This window comes from Gigantopelta aegis, chromosome 3 (assembly GCF_016097555.1).
Source record: "Gigantopelta aegis isolate Gae_Host chromosome 3, Gae_host_genome, whole genome shotgun sequence".
NCBI lineage: Eukaryota > Metazoa > Mollusca > Gastropoda > Neomphalida > Peltospiridae > Gigantopelta > Gigantopelta aegis.
In genome coordinates this window covers 5,222,181-5,242,047 of record NC_054701.1, presented here as the reverse complement: position 1 = coordinate 5,242,047, position 19,867 = coordinate 5,222,181, and the positions used below count along the sequence as shown (strand labels likewise).

At 41.8% G+C, this 19,867-nt stretch overlaps 1 protein-coding gene across 5 annotated transcripts in view; it reads right to left on the bottom strand.

The window, feature by feature from the left end:
• LOC121367427 (SLIT-ROBO Rho GTPase-activating protein 1-like) overlaps positions 1–19,867 on the bottom strand; it is a 154,134-nt gene that overhangs the window by 34,600 nt on the left and 99,667 nt on the right. For 4 of the 5 annotated variants that reach the window (XM_041491591.1, XM_041491587.1, XM_041491588.1 and 1 more), the window contains 4 exons: positions 19,525–19,683; positions 5,297–5,425; positions 2,341–2,562; positions 1,477–1,497 (listed from right to left, as the gene is read on the bottom strand). In XM_041491591.1, the coding sequence (XP_041347525.1) occupies positions 1,477–1,497; positions 2,341–2,562; positions 5,297–5,425; positions 19,525–19,683 (531 nt within the window). The remainder of the gene's footprint in view (positions 1–1,476; positions 1,498–2,340; positions 2,563–5,296; positions 5,426–19,524; positions 19,684–19,867) is intronic. The other variant, XM_041491590.1, reaches the window with a different exon arrangement.

The following is a 19,867-nucleotide window of genomic DNA, read 5'->3' as shown; positions in this document are numbered from 1 at the left end:
AATGGGTTACTTGGATTAATTTCTGTGTAACTGATAAATGGGTGACGGAGATGTTTATTTCTCAGAGGCCTGCATGGTCTTTCATTGTCAAGTAATTGGTTATCAAGTTCAGTGCAATAAAGACTCTAAAACTCGTCTCTCGAAAAAAACTTCATACACAGAACTGTAGTACATGATATTAAATTTGGCTGTCGTATGTTGGAGAACTATCTGTTGATGCTAACATTCAGAAATACTTGTCAAACAGTACACAGTCGTTATTAGCTAGCCATGCTGTAAGCTTTGGTGTTTTTGATATTAGCTTGTCGTTGATATATATTTAGCGATTAGTAGCTATAATAAATTATGATAAAGCTATACAATATTTCATGTTTTTGACAAAATGCTTGTGTTTACAAGTGTAGATTATGATATCAACATTCACATAAAAAGCACCATGGCCATGGTTATTTGGACGTAACAGGACCTGGCATCACCTGACCCAGAAAATCTCTTCTTCATTAAAAGCCAGTGATAATACTGAGTTTTGATTTGTTTCATGCATGTTATCTGAATCACATTGTCATGCAAGTACACATTATTCAGACATTTATTACTGTTATTCAAGAGTCCAATCCACATTCTCATTAATGATGCTGTAGGCGGGGTTGTGTCACTTTCAGCACTACTCAGAGATGTCAACTTTCCACAATAAATGCTTCCCAAATGGATGCTGATAATTTTTACAATCATATTTGTGCATATTAATAACCCGTTTGTATGCACTGGGAAGCTTGTTCCAAGTTGGTTAATATTAGATATTTAGCTAGTTGTTTTACAATACACCAATCAAATCTGATCTTTCTTAAGCTTTGGTAGTAAGCAGATTATGTCATGTGACATTCATAGCAGACAGTTGTGGACTGCTATAGTTTCATTATTAAGTTAACTCATTTTCTTTTCTTAATGACATCACTGGTGGCAGTAAGCCTGGGTTCTTCTGCGGTGCTGAAATTCATGAGTTGTGATACCATTTTTTTTTTAATTTCTAAATGAAAGCTACATTTTTAAAAGTCAACAACAGCTAACACTATGTGAGGCCATTTCAAATTTCTCACAGAGAGAAGTTTAATAAAACCTGTTAAATATGGCTATCCGACTAATCTGTCAAGGAATGCAAAACATGTAACTGATAATTAATCCAACGAGGAAGTCAACACATTTAATTACGGAACTCTTCAATTCATGCTCAAATGAGTAACCTCCCTTCCACCAAAGGGAAACAACAACAACACATACTTTATAAAACTATTCATGCTTAAGGGTTTAAAAAAAGAAAACAAAAACCAACTATAAATGACACTTTACTGGTACTGGCACAGTAACAATAGAAGATAACTGTAAACTGAAGGAAGTGGTGATGGTGGCAGTGTATTAGGATCATGCAACAATTAAAACATGTTACCATGGCAACAAACATGAAAATGTTTTACTCACTGACTGAATGTCGACAACGTCCTGTGAGTTAAGTATATGCATTTAGAACATGGTTGTGCAGCTAACACTTGTAATACACAAGAGGTGATGGTAAGACATGAAGGTGCATCAAGAACCGTCTATAGACGACTAGGTAATAATATAAACCATTCATACAGGGAACTTCCACCTGCTTTCTACACATATAATGTATTTCTTGACAAACTGTCACTTTCAAAAAGCATCTATATACACTGTACACATACAGATATCTGCAGACTGCATTCCACGTGGCAGCATTCCACTTTTGTATATCCATAATTACATATTCCCATGCTATTATGAAAGAGATCACTATTCCATGCTGATTTCCAAGTGACTAATCGTATGTTGTAATTAAACAATAAGTAAATGAGTATTGTTATTTGATATACAAGGATAATCAATTTTAGTCTCCCAATAGATGAAAATTAAAACTATAATGTTAATTCATCTTACAAAAAAAAAGAACAAAAAAAAGAAAAAGAAAAGAAAAAAACCTAAATAATTTTTTGTAGAAATAAATCTTTCCAGAAAACGATTTGTGTTATTCTCTTTATAAGAGTTCTAATTTTAAACTATGTGTTTTTACATGTGAAAATGCAGGTGATTCCATAAATAAAATACAATTAAAAAGTACACTTACTACATCCCTTCTATTATCAGAAATGGGAATAATTCATTAGAAAATTCCTCACGAATACTAGTCAATTTAGTGTGTGTGTGTTGTGTGTATATATATATATATATATATTACTACAAAGTGTAACATTAGGCTTGCAGTACAATAGTATGTGAAAGTGAAAATAAACAAATGTATTTAAGTTTCACCAAAAAGTGTAATACCTCATCTCCTTTGAAAGGCTGGAACTCAAACTTCTTTGGAAGCATAAACACGGAGTTGTTGAGTTCCATGAACTTCTGTTTGTCAACGCGCGAGTCGAGGTCAGACACATTCTTGTTGATCGATTCGATGGCCGACTGGTACGTCTGTTTGAGGTGTTCGTGTATGGACAGGTACATCATCATCGTCTGACCCACCGAGTTGTGGTAGCCGAAGTCCATGCACTGAAATCACAAACAAAACATGACACAGAGTTGTGGTAACCAAAATCCATGTACTCAAACATGAAACAAAACATGACACAGAGTTGTGGTAACCAAAATCCATGTACTCAAACATGAAACAAAACATGACACAGAGTTGTGGTAACCAAAATCCATGTACTCAAACATGAAACAAAACATGACACAGAGTTGTGGTAACCAAAATCCATGTACTCAAACTGAAAACAAATGACAGTGAATGTATGAACGATAGATAAAAGATAGATAAATGAAGCAAAGAAGGAATTAATTAACAAACAATTTATGAAGAAATTAACATTTAAGAACACCCTAAAATGCTAGCTATTGTATGCTGGACAAAAGTTAGTCAAGTGTTATAGGAACAATATAAAGTACAATGAGTTGGTAACAGGCATCTTATTGTTTTTTTTATTATTTTAATTTTAATTTTAGAAACATTATATACAACTACACAAATCTTGAAATCTTGAATGAAGTGTAAAAAAAAACATTAATTCTTTTAATACAGTAAAAACAAATTTAAATACCACACCAGATTTAAGCAAGACAGTTAATTCTGTATGGTTCTTGTTTCTAAACTTGAACTCTACCGGTGAACTAAACACTGTTTAGTTCCAACTGGGGAGATGCACCACCAGACACCTGGCCATGTTTTCACAAAAACCTGGCTATAAAACTTTCACTGTAGTATGAAATTACACCAGAAAAAAATACATACAACAATATTTTCTTTTACAATTCTTATTTCGTGATGTCTTAAAAAAAAGAAAAAAGAAGCTTATCACTGGAACACATATGACATGTATGTATAGCACCAAACAACATATACATGTATGAGACCCAAACAACATAAATAAAACAGTGTCAGATAGGGTGATAATGACTTAAACACAGTCTCACTGCACAAGTACTTGTGTAAATGTGTGAAACACATTATTTCTGTTTTTTACATGCTTATTTGAAAGCATGGAAAATATTCGGTTCCCGATAAGAGTAATAACATGAGGGAAACATGAAGGTGCTAAAAACTTAAATGGAAATGCAACTCGACCGCATGCCATTAAGGCAATAAATATCCATTAACGACATATTAAAAAGTAAACAAAAGATGTCAGTCCTAAACAGACTAGCATATAAAAACAAACAATAGGTCTTTGTTACAATGCAAAACGAAAATCTTAAAACATCTAAAAGAAAATTAAAAAAAAGAGAGAAGGATTTAAAAAAAAAAAACTTTTGAAAGTACTTTTTTGACTTTTACTTTTACTTTATTCTGCATGCAGTAAAATTGCAGCATACATTCAAACCCACATACAAAGCCCACCCAGAGGACTTATAAAGTCTTAGCTTATAGTCCATTTGCATCTACAAGGAAGCTATGAAAATAATCAATAATGCAGCACACAGAGACTAAAGGTGCAACTGTACATGATTTACATGGGCTGTTTCATCAGTTGTGTTTGGCATTAAACAGTCACCTGTTTTAAAAACAATAACACTTTATAATATCCATTCCAGTGTTTTCTGAATGTGGTTTTTAACAGTATATACATTTGCCAGCATACATGTATCTGAAGTGCCCTTCACACACAAGTGGAACTCATACTAGTTGCCCTTTAAGACTGACTACACTGACTCCATTCAGTCAAGTTCCACTGCTATTTGAGAAAGACTGAGAGGAATAATAAAGAGACTGATGGATGGCTGATGGCAGAGCTGTCAGCCTGGAACAGATCACAGCCAGCCATGTGTCTGTTAGTAGAGAGGTGTTGTAAGTAAAGAGGTGGTATAAGTAAAGAGGTGATGTGAGTAAAGAGGTGGTATGAAAGAAATGTTTTATTTAACGACGCATTCAACACATTTTATTTACGGTTATATGGCGTCAGACATATGGTTAAGGACCACACAGATTTTGAGAGGAAACCCGCTGTCGCCACTACATGGGCTACTCTTTCCGATTAGCAGCAAGGGATCTTTTATTTGCGCTTCCCACAGGCAAGATAGCACAAACCATGGCCTTTGTTGAACCAGTTATGGATCACTGGTCGGTGTAAGTGGTTTACACCTACCCATTGAGCCTTGCAGAGCACTCACTCAGGGTTTGGAGTCGGTATCTGAATTAAAAATCCCATGCCTCGACTGGGATCCGAACCCAGTACCTACCAGCCTGTAACCACGACGCCACTGATGCCGGTGAGGTGGTATGAGTAGAGGTGGAAAGAGTAGAGAGGTGGTGTGAGTAGAGAGGTGGTGTGAGTAGAGAGGTGCAAGTAGAGGTGGTGTGAGTAGAGGTGGTATGAGTAAAGGTGGTGTGAGTAGAGGTGGTGAGCAGATGATGTGAGTAGAGGTGGTGTGAGTAGACAGGTGTGAGTAGAGGTGATGTGATCAGAGGCAGCGAGTAGAGAGGTGGTGTAAGCAGAGGTGGTGTGAGCAGAGGTGATTTGAGCAGAGGTGGTGTGAGTATAGAGGTGGTGAGTAGAGGTGGTTTGAGTAGTTGTTGTGAGTAATGTTGGTGTGAGTAGAGATGTGGTGTAAGTAGAGGTGGTGTGAGTAGAGGTGGTGTGAGTAGAGGTGGTTTGAGTAGAGTTGATGTGAGTGGTGTTGGTGTGAGTAGAGATGTGTGAGTAGAGAGGTGGTGTGAGTAGAGATGTGGTGTGAGTAGAGAGGTGATGTGAGTAGAGAGGTGGTGTGAGTAGAAAACTGGAACACTTACGTCCATGAGGTCCGAGGTGTCGTCTGAGAAGTACTTGGTGATGGCTGCGTTGGCCGCCTCGATACACAGCAGGTAGTCGTTGCGCGCCTTCAGGGCCTTCAGCTTGTTCCCAGAGTACTTGGCCTGCCGCTGAAAGAGTCAAACAAAATCGTCAGTGTGACACGCAAACACAGCTGCCAATGTGACACGCAAACACAGCCGTCAGTGTCACACTCGAACACAGACGTCTGGTGTCACACTCAAACACAGCCATCAGTGTCACAAGCAAATACAGCGGTCAGTGTCATACTCACACACAGCTGTCAGTGCCATACTCACACACAGCCGTCAGTGTCAGTCACACACAGCCATCAGTACCACATTCAAAAACAGCTGTCAGTGTCAAACGCAAACACAGCTGCCAGTGTGACACGCAAACACAGCTATCAGTGTCACACTCAAACACAGCCGTCGGGTGTCACATGCAAGCACAGTCGCCAGTGTCACACTCAAACACAGCCATCAGTGTCACAAGCAAATACAGCCATCAGTGTCATACTCACACAGCTGTCAGTGTCATTCACACACAGCCATCAGTGTCACATGTAAACACAGCCGTCAGTGTCACACTCAAACACAGCTGTCAGTGTCATACTCACACATAGCCATTAGTGTCATACTCACACACAGCCGTCGGTGTCACTCACACACAGCCATCAGTACCACACTCAAACACAGCCGTCAGTGTCACACTCAAACACAGCTGTCAGTGTCATACTCACACATAGCCATTAGTGTCATAGTCACACACAGCCGTCGGTGTCACTCACACACAGCCATCAGTACCACACTCACACACAGCCATCAGTGTCACACTCAAACACAGCTGTCAGTGTCATACTCACACACAGTCATCAGTGTCATACTCACACAGCCGTCGGTGTCACTCACACACAGCCATCAGTACCACACTCAAACACAGCTGTCAGTGTCATACTCACACACAGTCGTCAGTGTCATACTCACACACAGCTGTCAGTGTCACACACAAACATAGCTGTCAGTGTCACACACAAACACAGCCGTCAGTATCACTCTCAAACATGTACATCAATATCACACTCAAACAGTCATCATATACAATAACTAAATATTTTGTACAATAAATTATTGATTGATTGAGAGGTAAGAATGATATGATCATGATTGGCTTGCAAGAAAAGATCTTATCATAATGTACTTCCATATTACCAACTTAATAAGATATTTGATGGATTCTAGTACTGGATACACCTGTCAATAACAGTGGTCATCTACAATGATGCAAAATGTTGTCATGGTTAATACATTTTAAAGATGTTTGTGGCTATACAAATCAGAAGACAAATATAAGACTGTTATGAGAAAATGTTCACACGAGGTGGGTGAAGTGTTAGGTTCATAGGTTCGTTGTAACATGTATGTATTATGGAGACGGCCTAGTGAGTTGTAGAACTTGTGCCCAATCCATTTGTTCTTTAAAAAGCAATACACTATGTTTCAATCAATAGAAAGAAAGATTTTTTATTATTATTTAACGACGCACTCAACACATTTTATTTACGGTTATATGGTGTCAGACATATGGTTAAGGACCACACAGATTTTGAGAGGAAACCCACTGTCGCCACTACATGGGCTACTCTTCCGATTAGCAGCAAGGGATCTTTTATTTGCGCTTCCCACAGGCAGGATAGCACAAACCATGGCCTTTGTTGAACCAGTTATGGATCACTGGTCGGTGCAAGTGGTTTACACCTACCCATTGAGCCTTGCGGAGCACTCACTCAGGGTTTGGAGTCGGTATCTGGATTAAAAATCCCATGCCTCGACTGGGATCCGAACCCAGTACCTACCAGCCTGTAGACCGATGGCCTGCCACGACACCACCGAGGCCGGTTGTTTCAATCAATAGATTCTTCAAGGTAAAAATAACCTCCCAAACTTTGTCCCCAATGTGATCAGATCTTTTCAATAGCCCTAACTTGAGGCACAACAATTTTACTGTTCCACCTTGTAGCAGGTTATTCATCAAAAGTATTCTTTCATATACATGTAAGTCAAGCAAAGTTTGTAATATTTTAAAAACAATTTTATAAAATAATAAAGAACAGTGTCGTGATTGTGCAAGATTCTACACATGCCTGGTAATGGTAACAGTGTAACTAGTTCTGGGACACAGATAGACTATTGGACAGTTGATATTAATGTAAAATTCCACACAAACTCACATGCCTGGTAATGGTAACAGTGTAACTAGTTCTGGGACACAGATAGACTATTGGACAGTTGATATTAATGTAAAATTCCACACAAACTCACAGCTGGGGTTATAAGTTGGATATAAACTGTATATCAAAGACACTTAAAAAACATTTTTTTTTTACAAGATTTTTCAGGCCTCTTGAGAATTGAAAAACTGTGTGACCCATTTATTGGTTATGCTGAAATAAATCCAGGTAACCCATTTATCGGTTATGCTGAAATAAATCCAGGTAACCCATTTCATTTTGCATAACCCTTCATACCCAAGTAAATGGTGCTCCAAAATTTGTGCGAACAAATAATAGGTTACACAAAATTAGATTTGTGTGAGGAACGCGCAAACAAAACAATCGTTCTTGCAATTTTCAGAGGCCCGTTTTCACTTCAAAACCAATGGGACATTTTACAACATTCACGTCCCACAGACCAAGTTTTACATAGACTTTTTACATGATCTTTTATTAATTTAAATTATTCTATTTTGTCCACCATGTAGATATTTTATACGTTTACAAAATACCAACTTATTTTAAGAAAAACACCATACATGAAATAAATGTTATGATAATATTAATCTCCTGATTAGAGATACTTAATTCGTTCAGCACATGTTCTTTCTGACATATCTCGGAGTGTCACACCTGCCATACCGGGCACCATACAATCTGTCTCAACCTCCACGTCTACATGGAGATGCAGGCTATCACAGGTTTTAATTGGACGAGCTCCACTGGCAGACTGGAGATCTTCTGTTGAGATGTCGGAAGGTGATAAAACCGGTTTTCAACAACACAGGTGTAGGACTACCTATCAGCAATCACATGTCTGTATCACGCTCAAGATGTTGAGTAGATAAGAAGATGAAAAAATAATTCTGCCAGTTGTGCAATCAGAATACTGACTAGTTTATGTGCAGAATGGCTTAAAAATAAATCAAACTTCCATAATAGAATTATTAATTGAGGGGGAGGGGGTGCCTTAAAATATATATATATTTTTTTTCAATTTCCTAATTTAGATTGACAACAACTAGTTCATATACCTTTAAAGCACAAAGCAAGGTTTGGCTATCATCACTACATACATTGTATGTGATTCATCCATCACAATTCTTGTCAACTTTTTTTTTTGGACATTCATGTTAGTATGATGAACAGTGTGTTATGATTTGCTTCCCTGCCACCAGTAGCATCTCATACAAACAAAGACACATGTAACCAGCAGCAGCCAACATCACAGACATCATGTAATACACCTCATGTAAAACGGTTTCTGCCAGGCCCACTCATCACAGGTTATCTAGCTGAGTGATGCAGCCATGCAGGGAGGTAATTTTAGAGGTACAAATCTCGTTAGAGCTATAAAGTCTGGAGTCCTATCTTGTTAGGGCTGACGTCAAGCCACAGTGCGATAGTGTATTCAGTTTATGGCTTTGTGGTTCATCTAATAACCTGTGATCTGTGAAATACTCCTTACAGGCAAACCTGTCTTTAAAGGACACCCATATAATCCACAAAAGAGGGGTCTTTATACGCAGGTTGCCTTCATACAGAGATAAAATGTGTTTGCTTGTTACACACGCTTCCCTTTGTAAGTGGTCTCTGACTGTACAAGAACAGCCACTCTAAAACCAGTGAGGCAATAAACTAAACAAGTCCTTGTCTGATTCAATATTTTTCTCCTTGTAATAACATAATGATATCACTGAACACTGCAATGACAGCTTCATGGAGGGCACTGGTGACATCAGTAAAAGTTGCTAGACCACATTGATTTATTAATCATCAGCTATTGGGTGTCAAACATTTGGTAATTTTGATATATAGTCTTAGAAAGGAAACATGCTAAACTTTTTCATTAGTAGCAAGAGATCTTTTATATGCACCATCCCACAGACAGGATAGTACATAATAGTTGTGGTGCACTGGCTACAACAAGAAATAGGCCCACCGACGGGAATCGATCCCACAGACCACGTCTCAGGCAAGCGCTTTACCTCTGGGCTACATCGCGCCCCAGGGACATCAGTAGACCCATAATATATCAATGCCAAACTTCGATTTATTGTCCTTATTTTTAATAACATGCAATGTACCCCTCTCCCATCTTTTATAATTTACTTGATATCCCACCACCTTCCAGTTTGTAGTTTACTTGATATCCCCTCCACCTGACAAACTCTGTAATACCCCTAATAATACCCCATTCCCAGAACAAGGTCAGGCTGATCTGGCTGGTGTCACAAATGTACACATGGTAGTTTTCTTTATAATTATAGTCAATTAGGAAAGCGGGATCAGCAGTCAAGTACTTAGACACAACATAAACTCTTGCACACAACTTCCATGTTTTATTAATGCTAAGTATGGGATTATTTAGCATTGTATTTCCACACACACACACACACGCATGCACACACGCACACACACACACACAAACACATGCACGCACACAGAAACACACAGATAGACACCCACATATGCACCTTCTGTTAAAAAGTGCAGATCAGAGTGACATTTAAAGGTCAATGAGACAAGTATCTAACAAGGAAAGGAAAGGAATGTTTGTTTAACTCGGGATGTTATTTAATCAGTGACTATTAGACGTCTAACATGTACCAGTTTCAATGGCTATTGGCTTTAAGGCACAAAACATCAGAGACTGAGGCTCCAACCCATAATGAAACAAATAGAACATTATTTTAGATGGCACTTCAGCATGTTTTTATATCATGGCAATCTGGTGTATAAAATAAGTGGTTATTATAGAACTTGGTTAAATGTACAGAGACTTTACTCTAAAGTTACCTAATTTCTGAGAAAGAAATGTTTTCTTTAATGACGCACTCAACACATTTTATTTACGGTTATATGGCGTCAGACATATGGTTAGTTAAGGACCACACAGGTATTGAGAAAGGAAACCCGCTATCACCACTTCATGAGCTACTCTTTTCGATTAGCAGCAAGGGATCTTTTATATGCACCATCTCACAGACAGGGTAGTACATACCACAGCCTTTGATATACCAGTCATGGTGCACTGGCTGGAATGAGAAATAGCCCAATGGGCTCACCGATGGGGATCAATCCCACACTGACCGCGCATCAAGCGAGCACTGTACCACTGGGCTACGTCCCGCCAAACTACCTTCTCAGCCTCTCTCCCAAGCCGCTTCAGTTTTCGCTTTTTCTCTTAGCTAACTGTACGTCAGTATTATCTACCTTCTCGGCCTCTCTCTCTTAGCTAACTGTACGTCAGTATTAACTACCTTCTCGGCCTCTCTCTCTTAGCTAACTGTACATCAGTATTATCTACCTTCTCGGTCTCTCTCTCTTAGCTAACTGTACGTCAGTATTATCTACCTTCTCGGCCTCTCTCTCTTAGCTAACTGTACGTCAGTATTATCTACCTTCTCGGCCTCTCTCTCTTAGCTAACTGTACATCAGTATTATCTACCTTCTCGGTCTCTCTCTCTTAGCTAACTGTACGTCAGTATTATCTACCTTCTCGGCCTGTCTCTTAACTAACTGTACGTCAGTATTATCTACCTTCTCGGCCTCTCTGTCTCTTAGCTAACTGTACGTCAGTATTATCTACCTTCTCGGCCTCTCTCTCTCTCTCTCTCTTAGCTAACTGTACGTCAGTATTATCTACCTTCTTGGCCTCTCTCTTAGCTAACTGTACGTCAGTATTATCTACTTTCTCGGCATCTCTCTCTTAGCTAACTGTACGTCAGTATTATCTACCTTCTCGGCCTCTCTCTCTCTCTCTCTCTTAGCTAACTGTACGTCAGTATTATCTACCTTCTTGGCCTCTCTCTTAGCTAACTGTACGTCAGTATTATCTACCTTCTCGGCTTCTCTCTCTTAGCTAACTGTACGTCAGTATTATCTACCTTCTCGGCCTCTCTCTCTTAGCTAACTGTACGTCAGTATTATCTACCTTCTCGGCCTCTCTCTTAGCTAACTGTACGTCAGTATTATCTACCTTCTCGGCCTCTCTCTTAACTAACTGTACAGCAGTATTATCTACCTTCTCGGCCTCTCTCTTAACTAACTGTACAGCAGTATTATCTACCTTCTCGGCATCTCTCTCTTAGCTAACTGTACGTCAGTATTATCTACCTTCTCGGCCTCTCTCTTAACTAACTGTACGTCAGTATTATCTACCTTCTCGGCATCTCTCTCTTACTAACTGTACGTCAGTATTATCTACCTTCTTGGCCTCTGTTAGCTAACTGTACGTCAGTATTATCTACTTTCTTGGCATCTCTCTCTCTTAGCTAACTGTATGTCAGTATTATCTACCTTCTCGGCCTCTCTTAACTAACTGTACAGCAGTATTATCTACCTTCTCGGCCTCTCTCTTAACTAACTGTACATCAGTATTATCTACCTTCTCGGCATCTCTCTCTTAGCTAACTGTACGTCAGTATTATCTACCTTCTCTGCCTCTCTCTCTTACTAACTGTACGTCAGTATTATCTACTTTCTTGGCCTCTGTTAGCTAACTGTACGTCAGTATTATCTACTTTCTTGGCATCTCTCTCTCTTAGCTAACTGTATGTCAGTATTATCTACCTTCTCGGTCTCTCTCTCTTAGCTAACTGTACGTCAGTATTATCTACTTTCTCGGCATCTCTCTCTCTTAGCTAACTGTACATCAGTATTATCTACCTTCTCGGTCTCTCTCTCTTACCTAACTGTACATCAGTATTATCTACCTTCTTGGCCTCTCTCTTAACTAACTGTACGTCAGTATTATCTACCTTCTTGGCCTCTCTCTTAACTAACTGTACGTCAGTATTATCTACCTTCTCGGTCTCTCTCTCTTACCTAACTGTACGTCAGTATTATCTACCTTCTTGGCCTCTCTCTTAACTAACTGTACGTCAGTATTATCTACCTTCTCGGCCTCTCTCTTAACTAACTGTACAGCAGTATTATCTACCTTCTCGGCGCCTCTCTCTTAACTAACTGTATGTCAGTATTATCTACCTTCTCGGTCTCTCTTTTAACTAACTGTACATCAGTATTATCTACCTTCTCGGCGCCTCTCTCTTAACTAACTGTACGTCAGTATTATCTACTTTCTCGGCCTCTCTCTCTTAGCTAACTGTACGTCAGTATTATCTACCTTCTTGGCCTCTCTCTCTTAGCTAACTGTACGTCAGTATTATCTACTTTCTCGGCATCTCTCTCTCTTAGCTAACTGTATGTCAGTATTATCTACCTTCTCGGTCTCTCTCTTACCTAACTGTACGTCAGTATTATCTACCTCCTCGGCCTCTCTCTCTCTCTTAGCTAACTGTACATCAGTATTATCTACCTTCTCGGCCTCTCCCAAACTGCTTCAGTTTGCACATTCTCTCTTAGCTAACTGTACGTCAGTATTATTTACCGTCTCGGCCTCTCTCTCTCTCTCTTAGCTAACTGTATGTCAGTATTATCTACCTTCTCGGTGCCTCTCTCTTAACTAACTGTACGTCAGTATTATCTACCTTCTCAGTCTCTCTTAACTAACTGTACATCAGTATTATCTACCTTCTCAGCGCCTCTCTCTTAACTAACTGTACGTCAGTATTATCTACTTTCTCGGCCTCTCTCTCTTAGCTAACTGTACGTCAGTATTATCTACCTTCTTGGCCTCTCTCTCTTAGCTAACTGTACGTCAGTATTATCTACTTTCTCGGCATCTCTCTCTCTTAGCTAACTGTATGTCAGTATTATCTACCTTCTCGGCGCCTCTCTCTTAACTAACTGTACGTCAGTATTATCTACCTTCTCGGCCTCTCTCTCTTTCTCTTAGCTAACTGTACATCAGTATTATCTACCTTCTCGGCCTCTCCCAAACTGCTTCAGTTTGCACATTCTCTCTTAGCTAACTGTATGTCAGTATTATTTACCGTCTCGGCCTCTCTCTCTCTCTCTCTTAGCTAACTGTATGTCAGTATTATCTACCTTCTCGGCCTCTCTGTCGCCCCCCTACTCGTGGCCCTGCGCACTAAAATGACTTGCTGCCCTGGAATGACTGACTGAATCCACCGAGTTCCGTCCGGACCAACAGCCATATCACGGAAATAAAACCGGTCAAACGTGTGTTGACCTTTCCAAAACCCCGCACTCATGACCTTGAAAATATCCAAAGAATCATGGAAATTAAGGGAAGCAGAAATCGTCCGAATCTCATGAGGTCGAACGGAGAAATTCCGCAGAACATGATCACCCTGCAGAAAGCGTACGAGATAAACACTGAATGATGGCCGGAGGAAACTCTTCCCCTGGCACCCGGTTCTTAGCCATGAAAACAGGATCAGTATGTAATGTAACTGACCCGTCCGTATTGTAATCCACCAAATCATGCAAAAATGCATGAATCTCACTAATACGACGGCAAGCCGCTAGTGAGACTAGAAACAAAGTTTTCCACGTCAAATGACGAAGACTGGTGAATTTCAAAGGCTTGTAGGGCTTGCCTTTGAGTGCATTCAGAACCAGAAAAACATTCCATTTAGGCAAAATGGAAGGCTTCTCAACCGTGTTTTGCAACGACTTAAGCAAGTCATGCAACACGAGATTCGTTGAGAAATCTTGATGTCCACACTGCCTCAGAGTAGTGAAAATGGACGACCGGTGACTTCTCACTGTTTGAACCTTCAGCTGTCTTTCTTGGACAAGGGCCAGAAAGTACTCAGCTAAGTCATTAACAGTAGGCGACAAGGGATCCACGAACCCAAGCGTGCCAGTGACACTGGTAGACCCTCTCCGTAGACTGGCGCTTTGAAGAGGAGACGAGCTCCGCAACCCGTTTAGAAAAGCCATGCGTGAAGTCGGAAAACCTCCGGCTTCGGATGCCACTCTGTCCGACACAGTCTCTGACTGAGCAGATCGAGTATCAACGGCAACCGCACCGGCTCCTGCACTAAAAGTGACAGGAGCGGAGGAAACCAGGCTTGAGCTGCCCAACTCGGGGCTACGAGCGTGACACGACAAGGTTGCTGTCTGATCTTTGCCAGAACCGTACCAAGCAGAACCAGAGGGGGAAAGGCGTAAAAATCCCGTCCCGTCCAGTCCATGCTCAACGCATCGTACTCCAGTGCCAGTGGGTCTGGTACCGGCGATACAAACACTGGCAACTGACTGTTCAGCCGAGTGGCAAACATATCGAGTTGAGGACTCCCCCACAACTGAAGAACTCGATAAGCCACCGTCCGGTGCAACATCCACTCCGTCTGAACCGGGGAACGACGACTCAAAGCGTCCGCCAAGACGTTCACGGATGAAGGAATGTGTTTGGCTGATAACACCACTCCCCAATCGTCGCACCATTCCAGAATCTCCAAAGCCGCAAGACTCAATGACAGGGATTTGGTGCCTCCCCACCGAATAACAGGTTGATGTGACGTCTCCTCTCTGAAGGAGTCCACACCCCTGACAGATGTTGATCCAAAAGGTATGCACCGAACCCCTCGAGGGAAGCATCGGTAAACAGGACCAACTCTGGAGAAAGTGGGTGTAAAGGAACGGCCTGGGGCATACACTTGTCCACTAGACACTCTTGGATCGGAAGAATGAACCAAGGCCCCAATGGTATCACCAAATCCAAGCTGAGACCATCCCACACTCGGGACAAATGCCACTGAAGCGGTCTCTTGAACCGTCTGAACCACACATTCAGCGCCACCAGCGATTTGAGATGGCCTATCAACACATGGAGTGTGCGCACCGACGCACTTTGCTCCACCAGAAGAGGTTGCGCCAACGTCATGAAATTGCAAAGTCGCGAATCCGTCGGAAGAACGGACGCCTCTACAAGGTTGAAAACCACCCCGAGATATGTGAAAACCTGCGTTGGCACTAATTCCGACTTTACCCAATTGGGAATAAACCCCAATCGGAGAATCATGTCGATCACGAACTCCACGCCCACGAGAGACATGCCGTCTGTGACGCCACTAGAATTAACCAATTGTCCAGGTAATTGTGCATCCGTATACCCAACAGATGTACACGCCCTACCACTGCCTTTACTACCCGAGTAAAGACGCGAGAGCTTGTGGCCAATCCGAACGGCAGAACTTGAAACTCGTAAGCTCTGCCGTCGTAGAGGAACCGCAAGTACTTCCAAAAATCCCAATGGATTGGAACATGCAGGTAAGCGTCCTTCAAATCGATGGACGCCGCCCATTCCCCCACCTGAAGCAAAGCGCGAACAGACTGAACCGTCTCCATCTTCATAGATGGAATAACGATGTAAGAATTCAGCGGCTTCAGGTTTAGAATTCGTCGCCACTCGCCATTCTTCTTCTGGGCGAAGAACAGATGGGAATAAAATCCCGGAGTGCCCAAATCTACCTCCTGGATGGCTTTCTTGTTGAGAAACTCGACAACCATCCTTTTCACCAGTACTCGTTTGTCGACAGACGGTACTGCAGGTAACCGGGTGGGGAGGACGTCAGTGGAGGGGGTGATGAAAACGGAATTCTGTATCCGTTGCGGACAACCGACAAAACCCATGGGTCCAGATCTGGCAGTTCGCACCAACTTTGAACAAAATGGCGCAATCTGCCCCCCACAGGAAGATCTGCTAACGGAACCTCCGTAAGCAGATGTCGATTGTCCATGCACCCTCATCCCGGCTGCTTCCCACCCCTGGGTGCCTTGCCCCAAGCGAAACCACGAAAACGTGCCGGCTTCCTCCGAAAACGTCCCTGTTTCGATGAACCACGGGCATTACCCGACTGCACGCCCGAATCAGACACCACAGAGATCTAATAACTGTCAAGAAAAGTCGATTTCTTAACAGGTGGAGGCTTAAAAGTAGATGCCGCCTGGCACTTACGAGCAGTTCGGGATTGAGCAGCAGGGACGAATTTCGCCGCTTCTTGGTCCATGATCAAGTTAAAATTGGTCCCAAAAAGTAAGGTTTCCCTTACTGAGCGACTACGAAAGTAGGTTTTAACCACACCCGTCGCTCTCAGTCCCGCCAGGTAGTGATCCCGGCGCTTCGGGTTTACTGGTATCACCATGAAGATGGTGAACAGACGAGGCGGCACCCTTGCGCCTACCACTTGTCCGCGAGCTCTTTGAACTGGACACCGACTTGCCGACCGATGGCAAATCGGTATGGAGCACGACCCCGGAGGTTGCCACTGTGCTCCACCTGTCCCGTTCACGTCTAATCATCCTGTTACGCTCGGCGTCTTTTGACAGCTTCTTAGCCTTCCCCCACGTGGAGGGGGACCAATTTACATAGATATGACACTGGCGTTCAAAACAACAAGAACGACATAACAAATGCTGATCAAACTGGGGCAGTCGTTTAAGACAACCCCCCTCGGCACACACAACCAACCGGTTGGAGCCCGAGGAAGCCGTGTCAGACATAAACCCCCTGTGTAAATCACCCAAAAGACCTCGTATGACAGAATTACAAATTAATAAACAATTTAATAATTTGACAAAATTTTTACTACACAACTCGAACATGACTGCAATGGAGGACTGCAGAATCAAAAACAAGGATATACGGTCTACCCATGCGCGGGTGTAGGTTATACATCCGGCAAGGGGAGATAATTCTGCAGTGAAGGTTATAACTCAGGGTCGTATAGCATTGTTGTTGTGCTAGTACGGAAGTTGAATAAGACTATCAGTATTATCTACCTTCTCGGCCTCTCTGTTAGCTAACTGTACTTCAGTATTATCTACCTTCTCGGCCTCTCTCTTTTAGCTAACTGTACGTCAGTATTATCTACCTTCTCTGCCTCTCTCTCTTAGCTAACTGTACGTCAGTATTATCTACCTTCTCTGCCTCTCTTTTAGCTAACTGTACGTCAGTATTATCTACCTTCTCTGCCTCTCTTTTAGCTAACTGTACGTCAGTATTATCTACCTTCTCGGCCTCTCTCTCTTAGCTAACTGTACGTCAGTATTATCTACCTTCTTGGCCTCTCTCTCTTAGCTAACTGTATGTCAGAATTATCTACCTTCTCGGCCTCTCTCTCTCGTAGCTAACTGTGGTCTCACTACACAGATCACTTCCGGGTGAGAGTTCATTGATCACGGTCCACTATAGTTCCTAATCGTGGCACATGTTATGGTTCACATATTCACTTCTAGGAAATGGTGAAGAATTAAAACAATATGTATGTTTAATGGTAAGCCTTCTGGCTGTATTTTGCCCATGTTATTTTGTAATATTGTGCATCGACCTTTTGGGACATGGGTATATAGCGCAAGTGACAGCCGGAGTGAATCGGTTAATGAACCACCTGTTCGGACCGGTACTACAGCCAGATGCGGTCATATAGCAAAAAACTGAGACGGAAACGTTCACAATTTTGGAGTGAATATAAATGCTTATATAATGTATGTTCGCAATGGTGTATGTTGTTAGTGCCAACGAGAACCCGTTCTATGGGCAATCTTCTCTTGAAGTTGGGCAGTTTAACATGGGTTTCAATGGCAGATGACATCTGTGTAGTGAGACCTGTATGTCAGAATTATCTACCTTCTCGGCCTCTCGCTCTCTTAGCTAACTGTACGTCAGTATTATCTACCTTCTCGGCCTCTCTCTTAGCTAACTGTACATCAGTATTATCTACCTTCTCGGCCTCTCTCTTAGCTAACTGTACGTCAGTATTATCTACCTTCTCGGCCTCTCTCTCTTAGCTAACTGTACGTCAGTATTATCTACCTTCTCGGCCTCTCTCTCTTAGCTAACTGTACGTCAGTATTATCTACCTTCTCGGCCTCTCTCTCTTAGCTAACTGTACGTCATTATTATCTACCTTCTCGGCCTCTCTCTCTTAGCTAACTGTACATCAGTATTATCTACCTTCTCGGCCTCTCTCTCTTAGCTAACTGTATGTCATTATTATCTACCTTCTCGGCCTCTCTCTCTTAGCTAACTGTACGTCAGTATTATCTACCTTCTCGGCCTCTCTCTCTTAGCTAACTGTACATCAGTATTATCTACCTTCTCGGCCTCTCTCTCTTAGCTAACTGTATGTCATTATTATCTACCTTCTCGGCCTCTCTCTCTTAGCTAACTGTACGTCAGTATTATCTACCTTCTCGGTCTCTCTCTTAGCTAACTGTACATCAGTATTATCTACCTTCTCGGCCTCTCTCTCTTAGCTAACTGTACGTCAGTATTATCTACCTTATCAGCCTCTCTCTCTCTTGGCTAACTGTACGTCAGAATTATCTACCTTCTCGGCCTCTCTGTCTCTCTTAGCTAACTGTACGTCAGTATTATCTACCTTCTCGGCCTCTCTCTTTCTCTCAGCTAACTGTATGTCAGTATTATCTACCTTCTCGGCCTCTCTCTTAGCTAACTGTACATCAGTATTATCTACCTTCTCGGCCTCTCTCTCTTAGCTAACTGTACGTCAGTATTATCTACCTTCTCGGCCTCTCTCTCTTAGCTAACTGTACGTCAGTATTATCTACCTTCTCGGCCTCTCTCTCTTAGCTAACTGTACGTCAGTATTATCTACCTTATCAGCCTCTCTCTCTCTTGGCTAACTGTACGTCAGAATTATCTACCTTCTCGGCCTCTCTGTCTCTCTTAGCTAACTGTACGTCAGAATTATCTACCTTCTCAGCCTCTCTCTGTTAGCTAACTGTATGTCAGTATTATCTACCTTCTCGGCCTCTCTCTCTCTTTTAGCTAACTGTATGTCAGTATTATCTACTTTCTCGGCCTCTCTCTCTCTCTCTCTTAGCTAACTACATCAGAATTATCTACCTTCTCAGCCTCTCTCTCTTAGCTAACTGTATGTCAGTATTATCTACTTTCTCGGCCTCTCAATCTTAGCTAACTGTATGTCAGTATTATCTACCTTCTCGGTCTCTCTGTTAGCCAACTATACATCAGTATTATCTACTTTCTCAGCCTCTCTCTCTCTTAACTAACTGTACGTCAGTATTATCTACCTTCTCGGCCTCTCTCTCAAGTCGTTTCAGTTTGCGGCTGCTCGTGAGGTTTTTCCCTGACAACTGCTGCTCCACTTTAAGTTTCTGACCCTCCACACTGCGCAGTTTGGTTTCGGCTTGCTTGCTTTCAGACTGGTACGCATGGTACGTCTTCATTGCCTGCAAAACAAATATCTAAACATAGTCAATCTGACCCACTTACAAAACTCACACTGAAATCTGACCCACTGCTGAAAATCACACTGAAATCTGGACCTCTCACAAACATGACACTGAACAGTGGCATATGAAGGTGCCAAAACGTGTGTGTGGGGGGGGGGGCACACTTTTATATTTACACACT